General features: G+C 37.4%; 1 protein-coding gene and 2 long non-coding RNA genes across 4 annotated transcripts; 1 reads left to right on the top strand and 2 right to left on the bottom strand.

Moving 5' to 3' along the window:
• Positions 1 to 750: 750 nt before the first annotated feature.
• On the bottom strand, positions 751 to 10482 carry LOC125664135 (uncharacterized). Of its 2 annotated transcripts, XR_007365732.2 has the most exons (4): positions 10349 to 10482; positions 8238 to 8317; positions 7902 to 8047; positions 751 to 1429 (listed from the first exon to the last, which is right to left on the bottom strand). It is a non-coding gene; the product is annotated as an uncharacterized LOC125664135 (long non-coding RNA). The 2 variants fall into 2 exon arrangements; XR_007365731.2 differs by lacking the exon at positions 7902 to 8047.
• Positions 10483 to 10499: 17 nt separating this feature from the next.
• Positions 10500 to 21961, top strand: LOC125664134 (uncharacterized). Its single transcript, XM_048896694.2, has 2 exons — positions 10500 to 11053; positions 19886 to 21961. Exons 1-2 carry the CDS (start codon positions 10815 to 10817, stop codon positions 20979 to 20981), a joined length of 1335 nt encoding a protein of 444 aa, XP_048752651.2. The 5' UTR covers positions 10500 to 10814; the 3' UTR covers positions 20982 to 21961.
• LOC130051199 (uncharacterized) lies at positions 20565 to 23205 on the bottom strand. The gene is made up of 2 exons (XR_008799591.1): positions 23130 to 23205; positions 20565 to 23064 (listed from the first exon to the last, which is right to left on the bottom strand). It is a non-coding gene; the product is annotated as an uncharacterized LOC130051199 (long non-coding RNA).
• Between the last annotated feature and the right edge of the window lie 1458 nt (positions 23206 to 24663).

The raw sequence follows: 24663 nt of genomic DNA, 5'->3' as shown, positions 1-24663 counted from the left end.
CATTATCCTTTCCACCTACCGTCACCATATAATATATATGGACTACCCATGGGATGAAGATGTTCCCTATCGATTAAAGGGTCAAAGGTCAAGCGCACTGGACATCGAAGTAGCAATATAGTTCGGTTTGTCATGCCATTTGTTTTTTTACACTCAGAAAAGAGGTAGTTTATACCTATTACCAACACCCTTTGGGAGATTGGGGTAAGCGGGGGGTATTCTTAGTGAGCATTGCTCACAGTACCTCTTGTTAACGCCTGTTTACAGCCAGAAAGAAAAACGTTAAGCATCAGAAAATTCTTGAATTAATTTCTGAGGTCACCAATATTTTCTTTGTAATATTATTTCTCATGTACGCTTCACTGTACATTATATATAAACTTTTTCTTACATTTAGAATACAGGAAGAGTATTTACTCTCTCAAGTCCAGACATCCTTGCTATCATCAGATACAGGGCCAGCTTTTGTGCAATATGAATTATTCCGTCTCGATTGTTTGGACTACAGCCGACTGCAAAATTATCCGGATCATCAAGGACTCTTAGTGGACAAAGAACATTGGAAAGTGATAGAATTTTATTGCTGCAACTTAATTATTTGGACAACAGCTGACTGCAGAATTATCCCAGATCATAAAGGACTCTGAATGGACACATAACATTAACAGAATTATTCTTTTAATATTTCCATTCCTGAATGAATTCAAAATCAACATGTATGGATAAAACATATTTAGTAAAACAATAACAATCAATAGTGCACTTTTTATTTATACTAAACTATTTAACACACGAGTTTTATTTTAATCATACAGGATTTGCAAATAATAATAATAAATGAAGAAAACGATATTAAAATTTAAAAAAAACAAACAAACAGAAAACGACTGCTTAATTCCTGAAGATGTGAACATGTAGAGCATTGTACTTAACAGGCACTCCAAAAAATGTTTTAAAAATATTACGGTTGAATAAACAATTATGAGAATTTAATATACTGTTTAATGCATCCCATGCACATATTTATCTTGGTTAATATTGGCTCGTAGACTGCTGGGATATGGATTTTATCCTTTCGTTAGCCCTCTAGACGTAAATACTCCCCTGGCTAATATGTAACACAATTCAACTTTTTTTATAAGCCAACTGTCCTCTCAAGGATAAAAAGCCAGAATGTTCAAGGACACACATTGTTTTAATTGATCACAGATGGTTTTCCAGCTTTGGGTTTTGCTGGAACTTTTCTGTGGAGTACATGTTGATCCCAATATTCAAAGTTGAAAAATAAGTGATTGCACCATTCGGTGTTACACAAGTCACTGTTTTGACGGTATGTCAGCACTTACAGGAACTGTATGTCATGGCCTGGGTACCAAGGTGTCCGGGAATATTTCAAGAGAGTAGTCTCAATGGCATCGATCCATCTAACCTAAATAAAAAATTGGAAGAAAAATCATTTTCATGCAATACATTTCTCTTCATCTCAAGGAAGTTATTGTAAGTCATAAGTCTGTTGGAATTCCCATGGGCACGAATTGTGCTCCTTTGTTAGCTGACTTGTTTCTATTTTCATATGAAGCAGAATTTATTCAAAAACTTCTACGCGAGAAGAAAAAATCTCTCGCTGTGGCCTTCAATTCGACATTTAGATATACAAATGTATCGATGACGTTTTGTCTATTAACAATAATAGCTTTCATTCATATGTCGATTTGATATATCCCTGTGAGCTCGAAATAAAGGACACCACAGAGTCGTCCACTTCTGCTTCATACTTAGATATTTTATTGAAAGTAGACATTAACGGCAAACTGACAACTCAACTGTATGACAAACGGGATGATTTCAGCTTCTCCATCGTCAACTTCCCATATTTATGTAGCAATATTCCATTATCACCTGTATATGGTGTTTATATATCTCAACTGATTCGATATGCAAGAGCTTGTTCTGCGTATAGTCAGTTTTTAAATCGAGGTAAGCTACTGACAAACAAGTTGATGGTATAGGGGTTTCGACAGTCGATTGAAGTCAGCATTTCGCAAGTTCTATGGTCGTTATAGCGATCTAGTTCGTCAGTACAACCTCGCATTGGGTCAAATGCTGTCTGACATGTTTCATACCGATTGGTAAGCCGTTCTTGGCACACTGATTTTGACTGCGGGTAACTCCGTTTACCTGATCAGGATATAGGGCTCACGGCGGGTGTGACCGGTCAACAGGGGATGCTTACTCCTCCTAGGCACCTGATCCCATCTCTGGTGTGTCCAGGGGTCCGTGTTTGCCCAACTATCTATTTTGTATTGCTTATAGGAGTTATGAGATTGATCACTGTTCGTTATCTTCACCTTGCATAAGTAAAAGCCATATTCTTGAATTTAGTAAAACTAATAATTTTCTATACACAAACTGTATTTATACAATCTGAAACTGGTTTAGGGAGAGAGGATAGAAAAATTAATAATAATATTCCCAGTAAACCATCAATACTGTTGTATCATGTTATCAAATTATACCCCCCCCCCCTCAACCAATTGCCAACCGAATCTCAATGAATCCACTTTCTAACACATCTATTGTTTTATAATATCAAATACTATCACTTGTTTTGGAAAATTGTGTAAATTTTACATTTATCAAGGTTTAGCTGCAATAATGTAGCCCTCTCCGAGTTTTTCACTCTGACCCCCTCCCCCCTTTTTTAAATTATTACAGCTAAAGGTCATGCACGCGTGACGCCGATCAGAATTCAGTGATGAAGTTTTGTTGTATATGTCATGGAAAGAGTACTATTTAGCAGTACTACAGCTGCCGTGTCTAGGGATGTTTTTCGTTAAAATTCTCTCTATAGATCGTAAAATCATACTCCTCCCTCTATAAACATTTGATTTATACAATTTCAAGCGTGACTGCATGTGGTGTATAACTGTGTACATCTTGATTTATGGATTGTAAATAAATAAATGTAAATCTATTTAGTTGTACTTGAGCGTATATGTAACTAACGACTGATGATCGGTATGAAGACCCTACAGATGTGGTGACAAACAAAACCAAGATATTTATTATTTAATGGAAATTAAGTTTACTACCGGTATTAGAATGCATTTATACTGACTTTCAAAACGTAGGTCAAATTCCAAGGTCACAGGGTCAAAAGTGTTGGTACCCACGAAAAGGTCTTGTCACAAGGAATACTCATGTGAAATATCAAAGGTCTATCACTTACTGTTCAAAAGTCATTAGCAAGGTTAAAGTTTCAGACAGAATGACAGACAGGACAAATACTGTAATTGCTTTGTTTTCAAAAATATTTTAAAAGAGTAATTTGGTATTGCATTACTTTTTTCTCCACGAGTATATTAGTCCTTCGCTTTGCAATTGGGATGTTCTGGGTTTGACACCGAGTCTGACCTGAAACGTTTAGACGTGAAAGTTACAGGTCCACCGGATGAGATGTTTAATGAAACACAGTTGCCACGATTAAGAATGATCGTTAATACGACCTTGGGAACCACGCTTCAAGTCAAATATCTTAAGCAGCAGTTACACTCCACCGGATAACGCTAACGAATAACACAATTGTCAATCCATTATGTCTTCGTTCTTTGCGTTTTTCTTTCGGTCAACGCGTTCGGGAAATCCGGTGGAAAGTTTTGAGCATGTTCAAAACTTGAACCGGACACCACCAGACTCTGAAGTCTGCTTAGTGTGCGGTAGCTATGCGTTTTTTGGGTTTTTTTGGTTTTTTTGTTGTTGTTTTTTTGAATTTGTGCGTTTTCTTTTCCTGTACTTGTCCAGTCTGTGCCCTGCAATTGCCCTTCCCAACATCTGTAGCCCTTCCTTTAGCAGGCATCATGGACATATGTCAGCGAGGGTAATACGTCTGAAAAGATATATCCATTTTCGATTTATACCCGTTTTGTAAGTCACATGACCGGTACAAGTCCGTTTGTCTAACGTTGAAGGAACGTTATATCAGTCTCTCGTGCGTCTCGCGTTCGTTTAACCCGGTACTTGTCCGTTATTCAGAATGTGATGACCGTTAATTGCCCGGTATATGTCCAGTAATCGTGTGGTTATTATACGTTTTATACGCTTCTTAAACCGATGGTAGGAGTCCCGAGCAGCGGCGGTAACGACTTTCATCAACGGACACCATTATGTCACAATCACTTTATCCGTGTGAAGTTCGTTTATGCTATCCAGTAAGGTGTGACTGCTCCATTATTAGCATTTCACCTACACCTTGTGATGTCCATACATTTAAAAAATTCTCAAATGGGATTAGAAACAAGAAACAAAACTATAACTAAGCATTTGATATAGCTACATCAGTACTTATTGACCAAATCCAACGCATACACCACAACGAAAAATGTGCCTAATTTCGCAATTCCCATTATGAACTTCCTAGCATGCCACTTTAAACACGGTACATGCTCAGATACAGAGGGGTCCCCTCCCCCTGAGATTGTCAAGAGATGAAGTCCTTAGACCCCTTTCTGACAAATCTCAGGAAGGTGGGTTCTGGACCCTACATAAAGTTTGTTTCTCATGATTTTTTTCTGGCTTGCTTTCGCTCGTCAACTTCATAAAATCCCTTACATATGATAAGAGTAGGACCCTCCGATATCTTATTATATTTTAATAGAATTGATCAAATGATATTATTACTTACAATAACAATAAAGTGACTGATTTTTGTTACATTTCCATTAGCATATTCGTGAAAGGCACAGGCAATTGCATCGCTTGGAGGTCGAATTTACTATATAAAGAGTAAAGGTATAGAACTCTAAATATAGGGTACCCAAGTTAGCCGATGTAAAAACAATAAATTAATTGATATAAAATTCTACTTTATATTTTAATTTATTCATACATAATCAATCTACATTACTACCAAAGTTCATCCCGAAATTCCGTATACTTCCCAAGATATGCAGAAATGAACTCAGAAAAATGCCTGTTATTTTTTGGTTGACTTTTAGCTGGGCCCTGACACTATACGACTACACAGAGTGAAAGGTGAAGATTACGAACAGTGATCAATCTCATAACTCCTCTAAGAAATACAAAATAGACAGTTGGACAAACACGGACCCCTGGACACACAAGAGGTGGGATCAGGTGCCTAGGAGGAGTAAGCATCCCCTGTCGACCGGTGCCACTGCCTCGATTTAAAAACAAGCTCTTGCGTATCGAATCAGTTGAGATATATAAACACTATATGCAGGTGATAACGGTATATTGCTACATAAATATGGGAAGTTGACGATGGAGAAGCTGAAATCACCCCGTTTGCCATAAAGGTGAGTTGTTAGTTAGCCGTTAGTATCTACTTTCAATAAACTATCTAATTATGAAGCAGAAGTGGACGACTCTGTGGTGTCTTTTATTTTGAGCTGACAGGGATATATCGATTGATTGATTGGTTGGTTTTTTCCGCCACACTCAACAAGTTTTCAGTTATTTGGTCCAAGCCGCCCAGTTTTTATTGGTGGAAGATTGATTGATTGAATATTGATTAACGTCCCTCTCGAGAATATTTCGCTCATATGGAGACGTCACCACTGTCGGTGAAGGGCTGCAAAATTTAGGCCTATGCTCGGCGCTTAAGGCCATTGAGCAGGGAGGGATCTTTATCGTGTCACACCTGCTGTGATACGGGGCCTCGGTTTTTGCGGTCTCATCCGAAGGACCGCCCCATTTAGTCGCCTCTTACGACAAGCAAGGGGAACTGGAGACCTATTCTAACCCGGATCCCCACGGTGGAAGAGAGAACCCAGATACAATGTACATGTACCTGGGAAGAGACCACCGACCTTCCGAAAGTAAACTGGGAAACTCTCACTTACCGGCACAAGCGGGATTCGAACCCGCACCGACCAGAGGTGAGAGGCCGTGTGATATTGAGCGCGATGCTCTAACCACTCGGCCACCGAGGCCCTGGGAGATATATCGAATCGACATATGAATGAAAGTTATTATTGTTAATAGATAAAACGTCGTTGATGTATCTAAATGTCGAATTGAAGGCCAAAGCAAGAGATTTATTTTTTCTCACGTACAAGGTTTTGAATAATTCTGCTTCATAGGAATATAAAAACAGGTCAGCTAACAAAGGAGCACAATTCGTGCCCATGGGAATTCCAACAGACTGTTGGAAGACCTGACCACCAAAGACAACGAAGATATTGTCAATGAGGAACTCCAGCATATTTTTTTATTTCAGCTTCAAGGTACTTGTGCATGAAATCAGAATAATGGTTTAGCAAAGTAATTTTTGGATGACTGGTCACTAGATTTGAATATTGGCTTTTTCCGTTTTTGTTGAAGAAGCAACTGTCTGTGATGTAGAAAAAAGTCTAGTCTTTAATTTATCGTGAGGAATGGTCGTGTAAAGTGTTGCAAAGTCATACGTTTTGATGTTGATTTGAAAAAAGTTTTGCGAATTCAAGTTTACTAAAAGTTCTTTAGAATTTTTTAGAATCCACATTTGATCTTCATCTCTTCTTGCATATGTAGTCGTACAGTAAGTTTGAAGTTTCTCCTTCATAGCTGTTAATATTTTCATGAGGAGCAAAGATAGGGGCTTGGTAGAGCACTTATTGGATTCAGCAATGTATCTTAGTTTGTAAGGGTTTTATGTAGTTTAGGAATCCGTTATAGGTATGGTAATTCATATTCATTCGATCCATTGACTGAGATATTAAAGTGTCTAAAACTGAAGCATGGTTTTGAAGAATTTCATCTTTTGAAAGGGCAGTTGGAGTATAAGTACGATTACCAAAAGTGGAATTAATGCCAAGTTCGTTTAAAATACAATTGTAATAATGAGCCTTACAAAGACAATGTTGTTACAAGCTTTGTCATACTTGTTTCAGAATTACTGAATAAGGAAAAGTAGCCCAATTTAATGTTCTACCATGATTATGAAATAATATTTGATTAATACTTTAAATAGGAGTTTCAAGCTACCCGTTCGTTAATCATATTTACTGTCTAACAATATTTAACTCAGTCTATGCACGCGGTGAGACCATATAAACGGAGGTCTCGTGTCCCACTACTCATTGGTCTTGAGCACTACACCGACATCGGTGATGTCTCCATATGAATGAAAAATTGTCGAGTGAGACGTACTTTAAAAACCAAATATTGTCGCGTGTGACGTATGTATCCCATCAGTGTCACCCTTGCCTGGCTTTGGGAAGTCCAGACTATTAGGCAGGCGTTGTTCTTGCCAAATGATTCAAGGGAATATCTTATACTGGACAGTGATATTTGCTTCAAAATTGAGCTATAGGGTCCCATGATTAATTCTGTGTTTAATGTCCCTGAAAATTGTGTGATCCATATGGGCGCCGCCATATTGTTTTGTTATTAGATGCTTCTAGAGTTATTCGTGTTTTAATTTTGAATGCCAAAACTACAAGATTGACGTGTAATTTGTAATTCAAACACACAGTTTGTTAAAAACGAATGGTATAATTATTATTGTTACAGTTTTTAGCAAATCATCAAATAGAAAAACAGTAATACGACTAAATAGATGAAGGTGGCAGGGGACAGTTTCTTTGGTTTTGAAACATGTGGATAGGGGGTATACACCAAAGTCAGATTGTGACAGACTAATGAAAAATCATATTTCCCTTTTATGTCAATACTTGTATTTCATATTAGTGTAGTTAATAAATTATGACCCTAAATTACATGTAATCTATAAATACTGGCGCTGGTGCACAAAACATGCTCTGAGCAGGTTCCCCTTTTTTGTTTTGATTTTCCCTCATTTGGGCTAATCCGCACCACCCCCACACCATCACAGTACCAAACATGGGGATTTAGACACTGTGCACAATCAAGAACCCTGTCTGCCCTTCTCAAAAATCTACCTCTCATATGGGGCCATCCACCTTCCCTCACAGCTACAGACCTTTTGCTAGACCCTGCATGTTTTCACCGGAATTTCTTCAGCAACTGACCACGTGTCTTAGTTTCGTATTTGCACCCATCTATATGCTAGGAATCATGGTGACACCTACATGTTGTATATCAACATTTTTATTAAGCACTCGGCTACATTTGACATGCATCCTAAAATTATTGTATACATTTTTACACATGTAATATCACTTCAAATATGGGGTATTTCCATTTTTTCAAAAAGTTGACCGGGCCTTATAGTGCGAAACTGTTTCTTTAAATAAGATTATATATGATATACTTACGATTACTTTATATCATTTTGAATTTATCACTTGGGACACGCCAATGACCATTCCATGCTTCGCTCGGTCCAACGGTCACACTGTATATTTTAAAAACATATTAGAAATATGTTGTAATTTTCATGTAATCTAAAGGACAATGTCATAAAGTGTAATTTCAACATTTCCCCCCTTTTTTGGCACTTTCCCACTAGCAAGGCGTGGTATTTGTAAACTTTTGTTCTTTTAAGACCAATTGACATCTCGGCCCTCAAAATCGATGAAATCGTATGCGTTTTATTTTGATAGAACGCATGTCGACCGGTGATTTATACATCACCATTTAGGAAAATAAGCGAATCATACCACACTAATCCATTAGATACAGACACAGGTGTTGAACTGAGTGGTGGTATTTTTTCCAAGATGGTAACTTTCATTCCTTCTGTATGATACTACTTGTAGGCGTGTAATTTCAATGATGTATTAATTACCAAAACATGTCGACATCTTTTTAAAAACGACTTCACATGTCGACATCTTTATCAAAACGACTTCACATGTCGACATCTTTATCAAAACGACTTCAAAGGGGATTTTAAAGAGGTTTATTATTATTATTTTTATCTAATTATTATTATTTTCCACAATCCGGAAGACAAGTCCGTGTGCCTTCTACAGGTACAATGTACAGCATATCGTGTTGCTATACAGCGGCCGTGAGCTTTTCACAAATTGTTAAACGCTTGTTCTATGAAAGAAATTGCCATTGAAAAGGTCAGCGTACAAGTGCACAGATGTTTACAATGTTCACACGAACCCCATGTTCACAGTGAATTATAGTGCATCATTATACATCGCTATTTTTACTGTGGATATTGATATTTAAACTTGCAATCCGTCGAATGGGGAAAGAATATGGGGGCCCCGATACAAAATCGCAACCCCTTGGCATATAAAATTCCTAGTGTTTGAAAAAGAAATAGAATATAGGCTCAATATAAACTACAGGGACGCTAAATCGAAGAATTAAAGATGGCTATATTTGACGAAATATAGCTGAAATATTGCCAAATCGGCGTCTACCAAAACGCAACCAATCAATCGATCACTTTAAAGTACCATGATGACGTCAATGTTTTTGTTTTAAAAAATACTAGAGTAAGGGGTAACAAAATTATCATTAGTGTCAAATAAGCGTCGATGCAAAACGTTCTAAAAGAAATTCTATTTATCATTATTACTATTTATCATTATTACTACAGTGAGTTAATTAATCCGTGTTTGCTCTATTATGTCTTCTTTATAGAAGTAATGAGAGACATGTAGGCCACTGTTCGTTATCTTCGCCTTTCACAACATCAGCCTATCTTATCACCGTATGTTTCATCATGTTAACTAATGTAGGATGTAAAATGGTACCGTGATTGTGTTATCTGAATAGGCAACATTATTTTCCTAATGCAAACTTCTGAACTGCTTCTAAATTAAATACGGTCAATACAGACGGTACAAGAGAACCTGTTTGGTCAAAGTTGGACCACTGCCCATAAAACTGTATGCACGCTACAAGACTCAGTCAAGCCAAACTTGTACATCATTAATAGTTACCTCCGGTCCTTGACACATTTCACGAAAAAATACCCATTAATTGCTCTAACCTGCCACTCTTTATCCAGAAAAGTGTTTAGATAAAAAGATAACTATGTGTGGGGTTTTTTATAAGTGATATACTCTTAGTCGGCGTTTGAAAACAAAATTCGCCACGTTTACACCCCTCGTGATGCTTAATTGATTTAAAACATGGAAATAATTATCTAAACTGGTCCCCATATATCCTAGTTATAAGTCTTTGTAAACGGTTGGTTCCTAAATTTAACTATTGTGGATATGTTTTATACAATTTCAAGAATCGGGTGTCTCGATTTCATTCTTTGAATCTTTTGAGTCGTTGAGTCTTGTGATCAATTTCTGAAAGAATGTGGAGATTAATTGCATACTTTTATAGCAAACGGCATCGATACTATTATGGCAATTGTGTTTAGTTGAAAGAAGAAAGACAAATACTGTGTGTGTACAGGATTGATTTAAACTTCCTAAATTGACACGAGCTGTGTGTGTGAATAGCTTACCACGGATCATATACTGTGAAAATACACATCCTCCATTCGTGGATAAAGATTTCTAAACACCGGTGATTTCCTAAATTAGGGTGAATTTTGTTATTGTATTAAGTAATTTTCTGTTCCCACCTACACGATTCGCCTGTCATTGTACGCCTGTGTATTTACTGTTCTATATTTAGAACAAGGAAGTAAGCTATTCAGCTATTGGTTAGTAAGGAAAATGATCGATAGGTGTGCGTATAACTCGTATTTGAAGTGCTACATGATGATATCGCTGGTATACTATTCTTTAACGGAGAGAGTCGTTATCTCGAAGACCGAGTAAAATTTAAAAAACAGACAACAGTTCGTCAAAGAGCATGGGGTGACGAAAGTGCTTTTATGGAAGTAAATGATGGGATTTCAGAAGACTCTGTTACTGCCCCAGCTATATATGGCCAGGTGACCGGAAATATTTTTACCGATTCTTTCAATGTTTCAGGGCTATCTGTCTGTTCTGCTAACGACTCTAAGTTCTAGCGAGGATAACACCATGTTCAAATCGGTCGAGCTCCTCGCAGTTTCCCTTACTGTGAATTGTTCAATCATATGCTATTGTCTGTTTACGAGAATTCAGAGAAGACTTGCTTCGAAATGTTGCTGTGAAAAATGTGGAACAATTGTTGCCATTTGCCAGACGTACAACACGAAACCTCACTACCTGCCAAAAGTGTAAGTATTTTGTAACTTTTCTACCTGTCAAAGATCGGGGTTCGAATTCCGGCCGCGATAGACCTAAGTCGTTAAAACAGGTAGTGACAGTTCCATCGCCAAACGCTCGGCATCAGGTGTGAATGTCAAGGGTCCTCGGGGTTGACCTTAGAAACGGATGTCCCGTGTCACAGTAGGTGTGGCACGCTAAAGAACCCTCACTGCTCAATGGCCGTAAGCGTCGAGCATAGGCCTAAATTTGAAGTCCTTCATTGGTCTTAGTGACGTCTCCATATGAGTGAAAAATTCTCGAGAGGGACGTTAAGCAAGATACTATCAATCACTGTTAAACGTGTAATATTTCATAACCTTTATACCTGCCAGGCGTGTAAATATTCTGTAACTTCTTTACTTGCCTTCCCGTGGGGATCCGGGTTAGAATAGGTCCTCCGTACCCCCTTGCGTGTCCTAAGAGGCGACTAAATGGGGCGGTCCTCCGGGTAAGACGGCAAAAACCGATGTCCCGTGTCGCAGCAGGTGTGACGTCGAGCATAGGCCTAAATTTTGCAGCCCTTCACCGGCAGTGGTAACGTCTCCATATGAGTGAAATATTCTCGAGAGGGACGTAAAACAATATCCAATCAATCAATCTTTACCTGCCAAACGTGTAAATATTTTGTAACTTCTTTGCCTGCCAAACGTGTAAATAGTTTGTAACTTCTTTACCTGCAAAACGTGTAAATATTTTGTAACTTTGTGCAAGTCTTTTGTAACTTCTTTACCTGCCTGTACATCAGAATATTGAATTATGGAAGTTTATTTGGGATGCTTAGGAAGTTAACCCAAGGTTCAGGCGTGTAGAATAAAGCATGGTCATGTTCGAGTAAAAGGGGGGCACAAAGAGGCCGCTAAACTTAATTTTATTACACATTCTTCAAGAAAGAAATATCAATACGATTTCTCTTTCTATGAATTTAACGTTACAAACACTTTTTTCCAAAGTTATAGTAAATATCTATATACAGCATTCATAAACATTTTTACATGTAAAATCCCTGTTAGTCATAGATGTAAATATCCATCATTGAAAACGGGCTTCTGAAAAAGGACATACTGCTCTAGTAATCGCCATGTGGGATATTCTAAATAGAAATTTCAATCTAAATAACTCTGGAGTAGAGATAACAAATGGCATGTCCTTTCCGGGACGACAACATTGACGAGACTTGATCATTTTGATTGCTTTTGAGCTGTAGCAAGTCACCGCGCAGCGCTGTGTGTGCACCCAATGCACTAATGCAATCTGATGCACTTCATTATACCAGGAAGTTGTTACACGGGCAACAATAGGGGATTTTATCTGTACATGCACATATGATGTTGAAAGATTTTGAAGGTTGATAAGAGAGGTGTAAGATAATTTCTCTTATCTCAAAACACCACTTATCGATGATATAATCTTTGTTGGAAAATATATTTGAATTTAATCCCCAATTTATCCCAGCCGCGTAACGACACGAGACACAGTACGTCTCGAGACTTCCTAGCAACCAGCCGTCCGTTTTACGTCGACCGTCATCGCTAACTGCTCGGTTTTTGTAATAGGATTCCAGAATTGCACAAATAAAGGATTCACTCAAACATTGAAGTCTACGCCTTACATTAGCAGATTTTATAAAAACTATCAAATTCCGAGTTAGGGTCTTGGCGATTTACACGTGATAGCATTGAATGGAAACATTAAATACAGCAACCCCTCATTCAATTTCTAAAGACGTCAGACTAAATAAACGCATTCCGGTTTTTATTTTTCTAATTTTTGGTTGCTGTTGTTTTGTTTGTTTGTTTTTTTTAAAACGGGTTATGGTTGACATCAAATTTGATCCCGGATGGGCTGTCTCCTATATGTACACGTATTTTATAAAAAAAATATGTTTACAGAGAAATGTGCGCTAATAAACACAAGATTAACATTTTACCCCAATTATCAACTGTTTCATCACTCCGAAGCAGTTGTTCGTTTTTGGTTTTACTATCGGGTTATGAAACACCTGGAACGATTCTGATTGGTTATTTTTAATTTTTCAATCTTCCAACTTTTTCCCTTGTATATTTCATTACGACAGATCATCGAGATCACTTGTGTCTATTGCATGTGGATGTATATTACGATAGCGTGGACATCGACTCGAGGAAAACAAAAAGCTTGCAATAGTATAACGGGGGAAACCTCCCATAACATGTGCTTGTTGGTAACCAAGATTTGTTTTTTCAAAATCTCCTTCCTTATTTTTTTTTTTTTTTAATTTCAAGAGACACTGGGCAAGCCTCGTGTGCCAAGATGGGTTTTTTTTAAAGACAAGATACTCAAGGTTGAGGAAAAAAATTCGGTTGCTAACTTGGACACCTCCGATTTCAGACCCTCACGTAATGCTCAAAATATTATACTCAATTTTTCACATCGCAATGAACGATGGTAATGCACGAAAGTGCTAAATTAAAATATAGGCCGAGAGAAAGTTTTATTTTGATATGTTTCTATAAACAAGATAACAGACCAACCAAATGACAACGAATAAAAGCTTGACCCCTAAATCTAATGTCACGCATCAATAGACGTAGGCCGAGTCGCGGCGGGGTACGGGACTGTCACGTTCATCGTCCTCTTTACATAGTAATCCACAACAGCCATAAAATTTAAAGTTTGCTGGGGATTTAAAAGACTTCCTCGTTTGATTCCAATCAAAAGGTTCTTGAATACTTCCTACACAGCCAGGTGAAGAAATTTCATTGGACAGCCTTGTGAAAAGAGCCCTTTTAAATTTAAAAAAAAAAAATTGTAAACACATATTGGAGCAGGATAGAAAAAAACTCTGGTACATTCATATGAATAAAATTTGAATATAAAATTAACAGAATATTAATGTAAATTCACGCACGTGTGAAATTCTTTCTGACGTTGTTAATACCCCTTTATGTACTTGTAAGTATACCTGGGATCTTTCCCCTGGTTAGTTCCTGTGACCATTTTTTGCATATTATACCTGGGATAAAAATTTTACATGGGATATTTTTTTTTTTTTTTACATATTATATCACAGATAATTGTTTTCAAATTATACCTGGGATAATTTTTTTTTTATACATATTATACCTGGGATAATGTTTGGCATATCATTCCTGGGGTCATTTTTTAACATATACCTGGGAATTTTTTTTCATACATATTATACATATACCTGATATAATTTTTACATGTTGGTACCTGTGATGTTTTTACATGTTAGTGCATGTACCTGGGACATTTTTCACCGGTTAGTACCTGGGCTCATTTTTACACGTTACATGTAGTACCGGATATTCTTTTCGCCGATCAAGCCTGTAATATTTTTTTTACATGTTACATGTTAGTACCTGGACATTTGTTTACCGGTTAAGCCTGGGATCCGTTTTTACATGTTAGTACCTGGGATCCGTTCTTACGTGTTAGTACCTGGGGACGTTTTTACATGTTAGTACCTGGGGACGTTTTTACGTGTTAGTACAGATCCGTTCTTACGTGTTAGTACCTGGGGACGTTTTTACGTGTTAGTACCTGGGGACGTTTTTACGTGTTAGTACCTGGTGACATTTTTACGTGCTTATACCCAGAATCGTTTTAACAGTTAGTGTTAGTCTCTGAAATTTGAACACTATGTACAGAAATGCGGATCAGAGCAAGCAGCTTACCACTTCGTAATTCTCCCAGTGCCTTTAATTACGTACAGAATTCGATTGATCGGATTGGGTTCCTTTATAATAGAAAAGCTTATTTTGGACTTTCATAAATAGAGAATGAGGAAAAAATGACTTTCCACGAATATATTGTATCGTGTCCTATCATCCGACTAAACCTAACTAGTCTCCAGTTCTTATTAGCCTGGTAATGAATACGTAAACATCTGTATGTATCGAAGTTATATATATTTCAAACTTCATGGGTATAAAGACTTATATACATGTGTATATTCATTATGGAAATAACTGGCCAGATCAGATAGTGCTCAGTGATATACATATATTAGAATTATGACCATTTTTAAAAAATTGGCAACAACCTGAGAACCTCTGTTCTCTAATTACTGACTGAAATGAACAACGTGAAGCAGGAAGTCAGGTTTCAGGAAACCGATACTTAATGTAATGAACCATCTCCTATTTCAACTCCAAATCAAACGCGTTTCTTGAAAGTCAAGTGCACTTTTTACAATGAACTCATAATGCATGAGTATTTATACAACTTTCTTTTATGATGTACAATATCTAGCCACGACTAGGGAGAGGCATGTCGGATAATTCCAATATTACATTGGTACATGTAAAACTTATACGGTACCAATTTTGATGCACCAGATGCGCATTTCGACAAATAATGTCTCTTCAGTGATGCTCAACCGAAATTTTTGAAATCCGAAATAACAACATACTACTTGTTAGAGCTATTTTAGAGCAAAACACAGTGCCAAAAATTGGAGCCATATACGTCGAAGGATAAGAGCTATGCACGAGGGAGATAATCCTTAATTTTGAAATGAATTTCTATATTTTATCACAGCAATTAAATATACATCATGTAATTAAATACATCTTTAACACCTTAACGTGAACAACCGTATGGACATGTTTGATTTCCTGCACGGTCACTCACTAAAAATAACATCTAATGATGCAAGGCGATAAAAAGGCTGGGCTAGGGGTAGGGGCACAGGTAATGTTTACCTAGGTGACCAAAAATTGACATGCACTTTCCCCCTTTATTGTGCAGTTTTACTGTAGTATATAATATTATAATAAAGAATGAAACATTGTATCCAGGTGATCTTGTGAGATTGTATGGTACACTGTAATACCTATTCAGGTGATCTTGTGAGATTGTATGGTACACTGTAATTCGTACACAGGTGATCTTGTGAGATTGTATGGTACACTGTAATTCGTACCCAGGTGATCTTGTGAGATCGTATGATACACTGTAATACCTATTCAGGTGAGATTGTATGGTACACTGTAATTCGTACCCAGGTGATCTTGTGAGATCGTATGATACACTGTAATACCTATTCAGGTGAGATTGTATGGTACACTGTAATTCGTACACAGGTGATCTTGTGAGATCGTATGGTACACTGTAATTTGTATTCAGGTGATCTTTAGGATGTGAATAATCGTTTAACACACAAAAATGTGTGCCAAGGTCAATTCAAGATCTATCCATGCCAAGAGAACTTGGTATCCCATTAGAACAGGCATGAATTGCACACTCTAGTAACGTACAACACATTTTCGTCCCAATTTGCAGTTTAAAGATATTATATGTACACATATACGTCAGAACTGATAAGTACTGGTGAATTCAGTAAGGTATATGTTAGACCGAATTTCCCGTGTTAGTTCTAATTTTTTCTACATTGGTAGTTACTTCTGCCGTACTTCTACTGCATATAATTTTTAATTATTCATATTATAACGCTGGTGTAGATATCTAATACGATCTATTCACGTGTATAATACGACATAATATACTGAAATGCCAAAGCAATACAACCATAAAATATCTGCAATATCTTTATTATTTCATTCAAATACTAGTGTAACGGTTAATTTTTACAACTCGTAGAAAATACACATCTATGGCATTGCAAACCACAGTGAATTTATAGTTAGCCATCATCACTTTGGTAAACAATGTCAAGGCTGAGGAGACTGAACATTTGTTGCTGTTTGAATTCTGATATGCATCGAGGACATTACATGGTTTATTTGTGCCATAGAGGTGTTTTGAAGTGGCTGGCATGAAGCGGGTAGTCTCTGGTGGCACACAAACTCTATTGACGAGAGGCAACCTGTTGACATTGTTTCAGTTCTAATTCTGTTGCACAAGCTCTGCTATCACATGAAGCGTCGTAACCACCGGACTGCCCGGGAGTTAGAGGGCGGTCGGCAGTTAGAGGGTGGTCGGCAGGTGTACCAGTCAAGGCTGAGGCGTTTGTAAAGCTGAGATACTGTGCTCTTGCGGTCATTCATAGCTTTTGCAAAGAGGTCTGAGACGCATGAAATACTGACACTGTATCCGTGTACGGGGGTATGTCTGATATCTTGCGGACACGAGAACACGCAGTGGGACGGAATTCAATTAACCATGAATTGCTTGGGAATGGGTATGATAACGTGCACTTCAAACTCGTTAACAATACATTATGAATATTGAAAATTGATGGCGTTTAATTAGGATCGCGTTTATTTTGTGTGTCGGTGTGAATGTGAAAATAGCGTTGATGATATGATGGGGACCCAAGATTTTCAAAATTGTATATTGTTGGGTTAGGAAACTAGTATGTCCGGAAATTATTCATGAATATGACATCACAACTGTAAAACCGTGACTACGTGTAAAATATTCAATAATTTCATTCATAATACTTATTGCATTGTCCGGTCATTAATCCTTTTTCGTGTTTCCGAAGACAAGAGTTTTATAAACATCACAGTTGCTTCTTTTCGAAGTACGGCATTCATTAAAGGAGGTACATCTGTGGAAAAATTATTGGATCTGAAACTAGGTAACAGAGAAACTCAGTCGCAGGATATGCAGTTTCAGCCAATGAATTTGTAATCATATACCGGTGTATATATATATATATATATATATATATATATATATATATATGCGTATATATATATATATATATATATATATATATATATATATATATATGCAGTTCCGGCCAATGAATTTCTTATCACATACCGGTATATCTATATCTGCAGTGTTGACGTAAGAGGGTAGCATTGAGATTAACTTGTAAAAATGTATGGTCGAGGATTTGGTATTTCATAATAACACACACACACCTGGTGTTTAACAGGCTTGAAGGGGAAATGTTTTAAAGGGCTTTTGTTAAGAATGTTTTTATTGACCATATTGTACCCTTTTGCACCGTTAAGAAGGAAGTGAAAATAGTGATTCATATTGAATTTATTAACGATCCGCAACACCAGTTAGAATGTGCTTTATATAGTTGAGAAGTGTCGCATTGAAATACAAAACTTCACGGCGATCGATATCATGACTTCAGAATGGCAGCGCCTTGTTTCCGGGTTCGCTTTCCTTTATCACAATAATACTATAATCATTCTTGCTGTAATAAAATAGGTGAGTTCGCAAGCTGATTGCTATTTTAAGGGAGAACAATTTAATAAACAGACTATCTGCGCATTGATTTTCGTTTAATAACGATAAAGCAGTAGGAAGTCCTGGGGGATTACGATATAATCTCCCTGATCCAAATATAAACTAATCTATCGAAGAAGACTTCCTTAATTGTCAGGACTGCAATGGATATTGGACACACACCGTGATCGTATTGAATTTCAGTCTAGCATTTTTTGACAAGAGCACGTCTATTGTAAATAGTAACAGTCACGCAGCTCTATTTTGTTTGAGTTCAGTGTGAGTACTTACTTGTTTAGAGGTTCATGCTGATGCATACTTACTTTAGGAGGTTCATGCTGATACATACTTATGCTGATGGTCCATGAAAACAGAGTATACATTAAATATATCCCTCTATAGGCAGTATTTATTCAAATAACTAGAAAGCCTGCTAAATCTTGTGTAGTAATCAACCTTTGTGTTGTTTGCTCAATATTTTCCATAGTTCACATGTATAAACTGAAAATAAATGGGGATGTGCACTCTGAAAGGGCAAGGTTAAACCAAGCCAGAATTAAACATTCTTTTGAACTTCATGTCCAGGATGTATATTTCTTCACCCATACAAGTTATCATATTGATCTTGACCCGAGGTTCTGTTGTAGGGTCAAGCTCTCGATAATATTTTCTTTAATCTGTTTCCTGTTCCACCCAGCGGTCATCCGCCTTTACATTCGGGTGTATGATGTGCAGATACTATGTATTATCCCTGTCCAAACTTTGTTATCTTTCTTGTTGGTTTGATATCTGTCTGGTATTCATCTATTATCGGCGTGTTGTGACATCACGCCGGGATTCTAACTGAAAAATCAAGGTCAATATTATTTATGGATTTCTGTGCGAGTCCCGGCCGTAAGCTGTATAAATACTTCACCCAATTATAACTACCTAGCACGTGGCTGTAGTAAATTACCAAAATGTAAACCACAACAAGTCGGACAAGACGTGTGTACAATAAGCCCCACTAGTCACGCCCCTTCGATAAGGGAGGTGCAGTGACCTTTACCTTAAATCAAGTTCAGAGGTAAATGACACTGAAATAAAAAGTTGTCGCTTTCATTAGATTTTTAGTCCCGTTGGGATTCGGGTTAGAATAGGTCCTCATTATCCACTCTCTTGTCGTAAGAGGCGACTAAATGGGGCGGTCCTTCGGATGAGACCGCAAAAACCGAGGTCCCGTGTCACAGCAGGTGTGACATGATAAAGATCCCTCCCTGCTCAATGGCCATAAGCTCCGATTTTGCAGTCCTTTACCGGCAATGGTGATGTCTCCATATGAGTTTAAAATTCTCTCGAGGAACGTTAAACAATATACATGTACCATCAATTTATCTTTCCTTTTTGCTCAATAAGTTCTAGGTACCTCTTTTGAACTTTGATCTTTAGATAGTGATATGTAAATACTGCACCTTGTGAATGTGATTAGAAATGATGCAGGTTTTTGTCCTGGCATGTTTAGTCCAACCTCTTCTATTCCTGCCTTTGAGTAATCTAGTTCAGTGTTTTGCAGTATATGATAGTGGTTATGAGGCCCGCTAAAGTTTAATTTTTGAATATGATTTTTAATAAAATGACTTAATTGACAGTCTTCTGTTTTGCAGGTTGACGGAACAACTGTTTATATGGTTCGTGGCGATTCTGGGTTTTGTCGCACTATGCGGTTCGGATGTAATACGGTACCCATTCAGCGGAAATGCTAGTTCAACTATCAACGACTTCGTGGGCATTCTTTTAGCAATAAATATCGGAAGATACATATACCTAATTTCGGTGAATATATACTTTTATGGAGAAAGTGAGCGCTCCCGGATAAAAACGGATCTAATGCACCATATAGTGACTATAGTTTGCTATTCCATATTCTTAGGATACCACCAAAATTTACTTTTGTCGTTAGTAGGAATGACTATGGAAACAAATTCAACGATAATTGAAATTTCAAAAATTCTTAAGGAGATGGGTAAAAATCGGACAAGGTTGTACTGCAAGCTGTCTTTCATAAATTGCGCTTTAACATTAGTCTTTCGTGGGATTATACCCGTTGTGTTCTTAGTGATAGCAATGTTTCACGAGACGCCATTCGTGATGCATTACACAGCCTTAACTGTATTTTTCTTGAGTATTATTTTCTTTTCTGTGATAAATGTGTGGCTGATCCTAGCCACCATACAAAGATTGGTCAGATCCTTCTGCAAAACAACAACTGACTTTGAAAACACAGAAGCCGCACGCGGGATTCAAAGGGTGTGTCACTCCCATTTAACAACTAGAAACAATCTAGGATACCTCCGTCGTTATGACAACAAGAATCTATGTATGGTTGATGACGAGAAACTGAACACAAACAGAAAAGACACGACCAAAGAAAACATTCCGAATTTGCATTTCCTTCAAAATGGTATGCATGAGTTCCTTCCTCATCTGCAAACTCTGTCGGATTCTGGCATCCATGCTACGTTATCAAACGCAACACAGCGGGCAGTAGACAGTATACCATTGCAAGAAATCGTGGTGGAAATGCCTGGTGACGAAGGTGTGGTGGAGAGGCCTAGTGACGTGCGCGTGGTGGAGAGGCCTAGTGACGTGCGCGTGGTGGAGAGGCCTGGTAACGTGAATTCGCGGGACAGTAACGGATCCGAAACATCACAGGAAGCCCTGATAGGGGAGAGGGATTCTACACAGAGAACGGATACATGACGGCGTGTGTGATACCAACGCGACAAAAGGCCAGTCCGTCCAAATTCACATGGAGATATTTTAGACCACAGAGAATGTCAGATCTTGTGTTCTTGTATTAATGAAGAATATGACAATTTCTAGAAATGTCTGAGCTTTTCGAAAAATTCCATTGCCCTTGATTTTTTAAAAATCAAAAACGTGTGTTCGCTTCTACTTTCTTTGCTCAACTCTTAGTTTCATATTCCTTATAGGAGTTATGAGATTGATCACTGTTCGTTATCCTCGCCTTTTCTTAATCAACTGGAATGTCAGAATTTACAAGTCAGGAGTTTCGTTTATTCCGCAAATTTCGCTATTTTCAGTTTAACGAGACAGTAATACGTTAGCTGCCCTAGATGTTTATAAATACTACATAGCCCCTCCCCTTGTTGATACACACCTAACTTGGTTAGTTGAATGTTTTGCCGTATCATTTGGTGTACATTTACATGTAGTGATATTTCGTTCGTACCATAGATATCCTCAGATCAAACAGTCACGATGTACGTCACATTTGAAATGGAGGTGCTATAAAGTGTGTGCGTTTAAAGATCAAAACATCAACAACGTATTGAATTGTAATAGATTTCTTTAGAACACCCAGTAGACTTTTGAAAGAAGTGCGTGTTGATTTCAATATGTAAGTACTTGACAGTGTGTTGTTTCGTCTTTTTGCAAATTCAAACTGTCAGTCTAGAAATACCATGCTTTATTAGACGGACAGAGAAAGATAATCAGGTTGTTACTGAACATTGGTTGTGTTTTGATGAATGTAATCAACATAGATTGTAATTACACAGAAGCTATATTAATTACTGTAAGCATTAAGGAGGTGCCAACAGATGAAACGGGCTGTACAGGTAAATGACAACTGTCTTGATTTTCCCTGTAATATTTGAATAATTTTACAACAGCTTTATCTTTATTTGAAGTCTCGTTTTATTAAAGTCTAAGATGAAGTATTGAGTTTTTCTTGTCATTTATTATCAACTGTATCAAATAAATGAAGTTTCTGGAAACAATGCGAGACACGGACCGGGGGGGAGGGGGTCAAAACGGGCACCTGCAAGTAACAGCCAAGACGAAGAAAACACAAAAATAATGTTAACGCAGTAACAAACTACATGTCGACATGAAGAAAAATGCTTGAATTTTTGTTTATACTATTTTCTCATATTGAGACAACACAGGATCTGGGGAGAATCCCATGCTTTGGACTTAATAAATCAATGCCATTATGGTTCTTTCTAGTACCAAAGTGTGTCTTGACATCAGACTTCAGCTTTATGGTATCGTCTGAAAGAATAATGGCTTTCATTATCAGTATATCACTGCTATTTAAAAAACACCAACAATTCCGGTTAACATCCGACAATGCAAAATGTTCACTCACCAGCATATGACCACAGTAACTTTGTTCCTGGATGAAAAGTCAAGATGTAGAAAATAAACATTTTTCATGTTTAAACTATTCTACTTTAGGCTTTAAGTAGCTCCTGGAATGAGATTTCCAGTAGAATGTAAATAGATATAAGTATTTTCGGCGACAGCAGGACACTCAAATAACACGACTTACTGTGCTCGATGTGTCTACTTGCAGTCCTGAAATAAAGAGTTATGAAGACCATGCACTGTTAAATTTGATCAACTTCGTATTGAACCCTTTTTCAGGGTCGTCGATGTTACTTCGTAAGTTTTCAGTTTACTGCTCCTCGTGGTTATACCCTCATCTCGTCGTCTAGATTCAAAAGGACCAGAAGATTGTTACATATTGGACTTCTTTTTACACAATCCCTTAAATCCAAGAAGCTGTGAACGTTGAACTCCATGATGTAACTGCCTTGAACACTGTTTTATGATAATCGACAAATGAACGACAATACCGTGATCCGAAAAGAAATTGGAAAAAATAACTTACAACCGGCTGTAGTTCACACATGTCTCTAGTTCTCACACAACTCTAGTTGACACACAACTTTAGTTCATACTCTCAATTCTAGCTCACACACAACTCCAGTTCAAACACAACTCTAGTTCTCACACAACTCTAGTTCTCACACAACTCTAGTTTATACCCAACGCTAGTTGACACACAATCTAGTTGACACACAAGTCTACTTCTCACACAACTCTAGTTCTTACACACAACTCTAGTTCTTACACACAAGTCTAGTTCTCACACAACTCTAGTTCTCACACACAACTCTAGTTCTTACACACAAGTCTAGTTCTTACACACAAGTCTAGGTCTTACACACAACTCTAGTTCTCACAAAACTCTAGTTCACACACAACTCTAGTTCTCACACAACTCTAGTTCACACAGACAAGTCTAGTTCACATACAACTCTAGTTCTCACACAACTCTAGTTCACACAGACAAGTCTAGTTCACATACAACTCTAGTTCTCACACAACTCTAGTTCACACAGACAAGTCTAGTTCACATACAACTCTAGTTCTCACACAACTCTAGTTCACACAGACAAGTCTAGTTCACATTGACCTCTATATGAAATAGGTATAGTATTCGCCTATCTCTAGCTTAAACAAAGCTCTGTGAGAATTGAACTTTAAATCAAACAAATATCTAGATCAAACAGATATTTAGTTCTGTTCGAGCTTTAGTTCTCACATATAGTTTTATATCAAATAGAGCTTTACATCACACAGAGCTCTAGTCCACATTAGTTCTCACAGAATTCTAGTGCACATTAATTCTCACAGAATTCTAGTGCACATTAGTTCTCACAGAATTCTAGTGCACATTAGTTCTCACAGAGCTCTAGTCCACATTAGTTCTCACAGAATTCTAGTGCACATTAGTTCTCACAGAATTCTAATGCACATTAGTTCTCACAGAATTCTAGTGCACATTAGTTCTCACAGAGCTCTAGTCCACATTAGTTCTCACAGAGCTCTAGTCCACATTAGTTCTCACATAATTCTAGTGCACATTAGTTCTCACAGAATTCTAGTGCACATTAGTTCTCACAGAGCTCTAGTCCACATTAGTTCTCACAGAATTCTAGTGCACATTAGTTCTCACAGAATTCTAGTTCACATTAGTTCTCACAGAATTCTAGTGCACATTAGTTCTCACAGAATTCTAGTCCACATTAGTTCTCACAGAGCTCTAGTCCACATTAGTTCTCACAGAGCTCTAGTGCACATTAGTTCTCACAGAATTCTAGTGCACATTAGTTCTCACAGAATTCTAGTGCACATTAGTTCTCACAGAGCTCTTGTCCACATTAGTTCTCACAGAATTCTAGTGCACATTAGTTCTCACAGAATTCTAGTGCACATTAGTTCTCACAGAATTCTAGTGCACATTAGTTCTCACAGAATTCTAGTGCACATTAGTTCTCACAGAATTCTAGTGCATATTAATTCTCACAGAATTCTAGTGCACATTAGTTCTCACAGAATTCTAATGCACATTAGTTCTCACAGAATTCTAATGCACATTAGTTCTCACAGAATTCTAGTCCACATTAATTCTCACAGAATTCTAGTGCACATTAGTTCTCACAGAATTCTAGTCCACATTAATTCTCACAGAATTCTAGTGCACATTAATTCTCACAGAATTCTAGTCCACATTAATTCTCACAGAATTCTAGTCCACATTAATTCTCACAGAATTCTAGTCCACATT

The sequence above is a fragment of the Ostrea edulis genome, chromosome 1 (assembly GCF_947568905.1).
Source record: "Ostrea edulis chromosome 1, xbOstEdul1.1, whole genome shotgun sequence".
NCBI classification, from domain to species: Eukaryota; Metazoa; Mollusca; class Bivalvia; order Ostreida; family Ostreidae; genus Ostrea; species Ostrea edulis.
This window is presented reverse-complemented; position numbering and strand designations above follow the sequence as displayed.

What these genes read in the sequence shown, in the direction of transcription:
- LOC125664134 (XM_048896694.2), top strand. Translation starts at nt 10,815, where the DNA reads ATGTTTCAGGGCTATCTGTCTGTTCTGCTAACGACTCTAAGTTCTAGC. An exon ending in CCTCACTACCTGCCAAAAGT is followed by an intron (nt 11,054 to 19,885) that starts GTAAGTATTTTG and finishes TCTGTTTTGCAG; the next exon opens with GTTGACGGAACAACTGTTTA.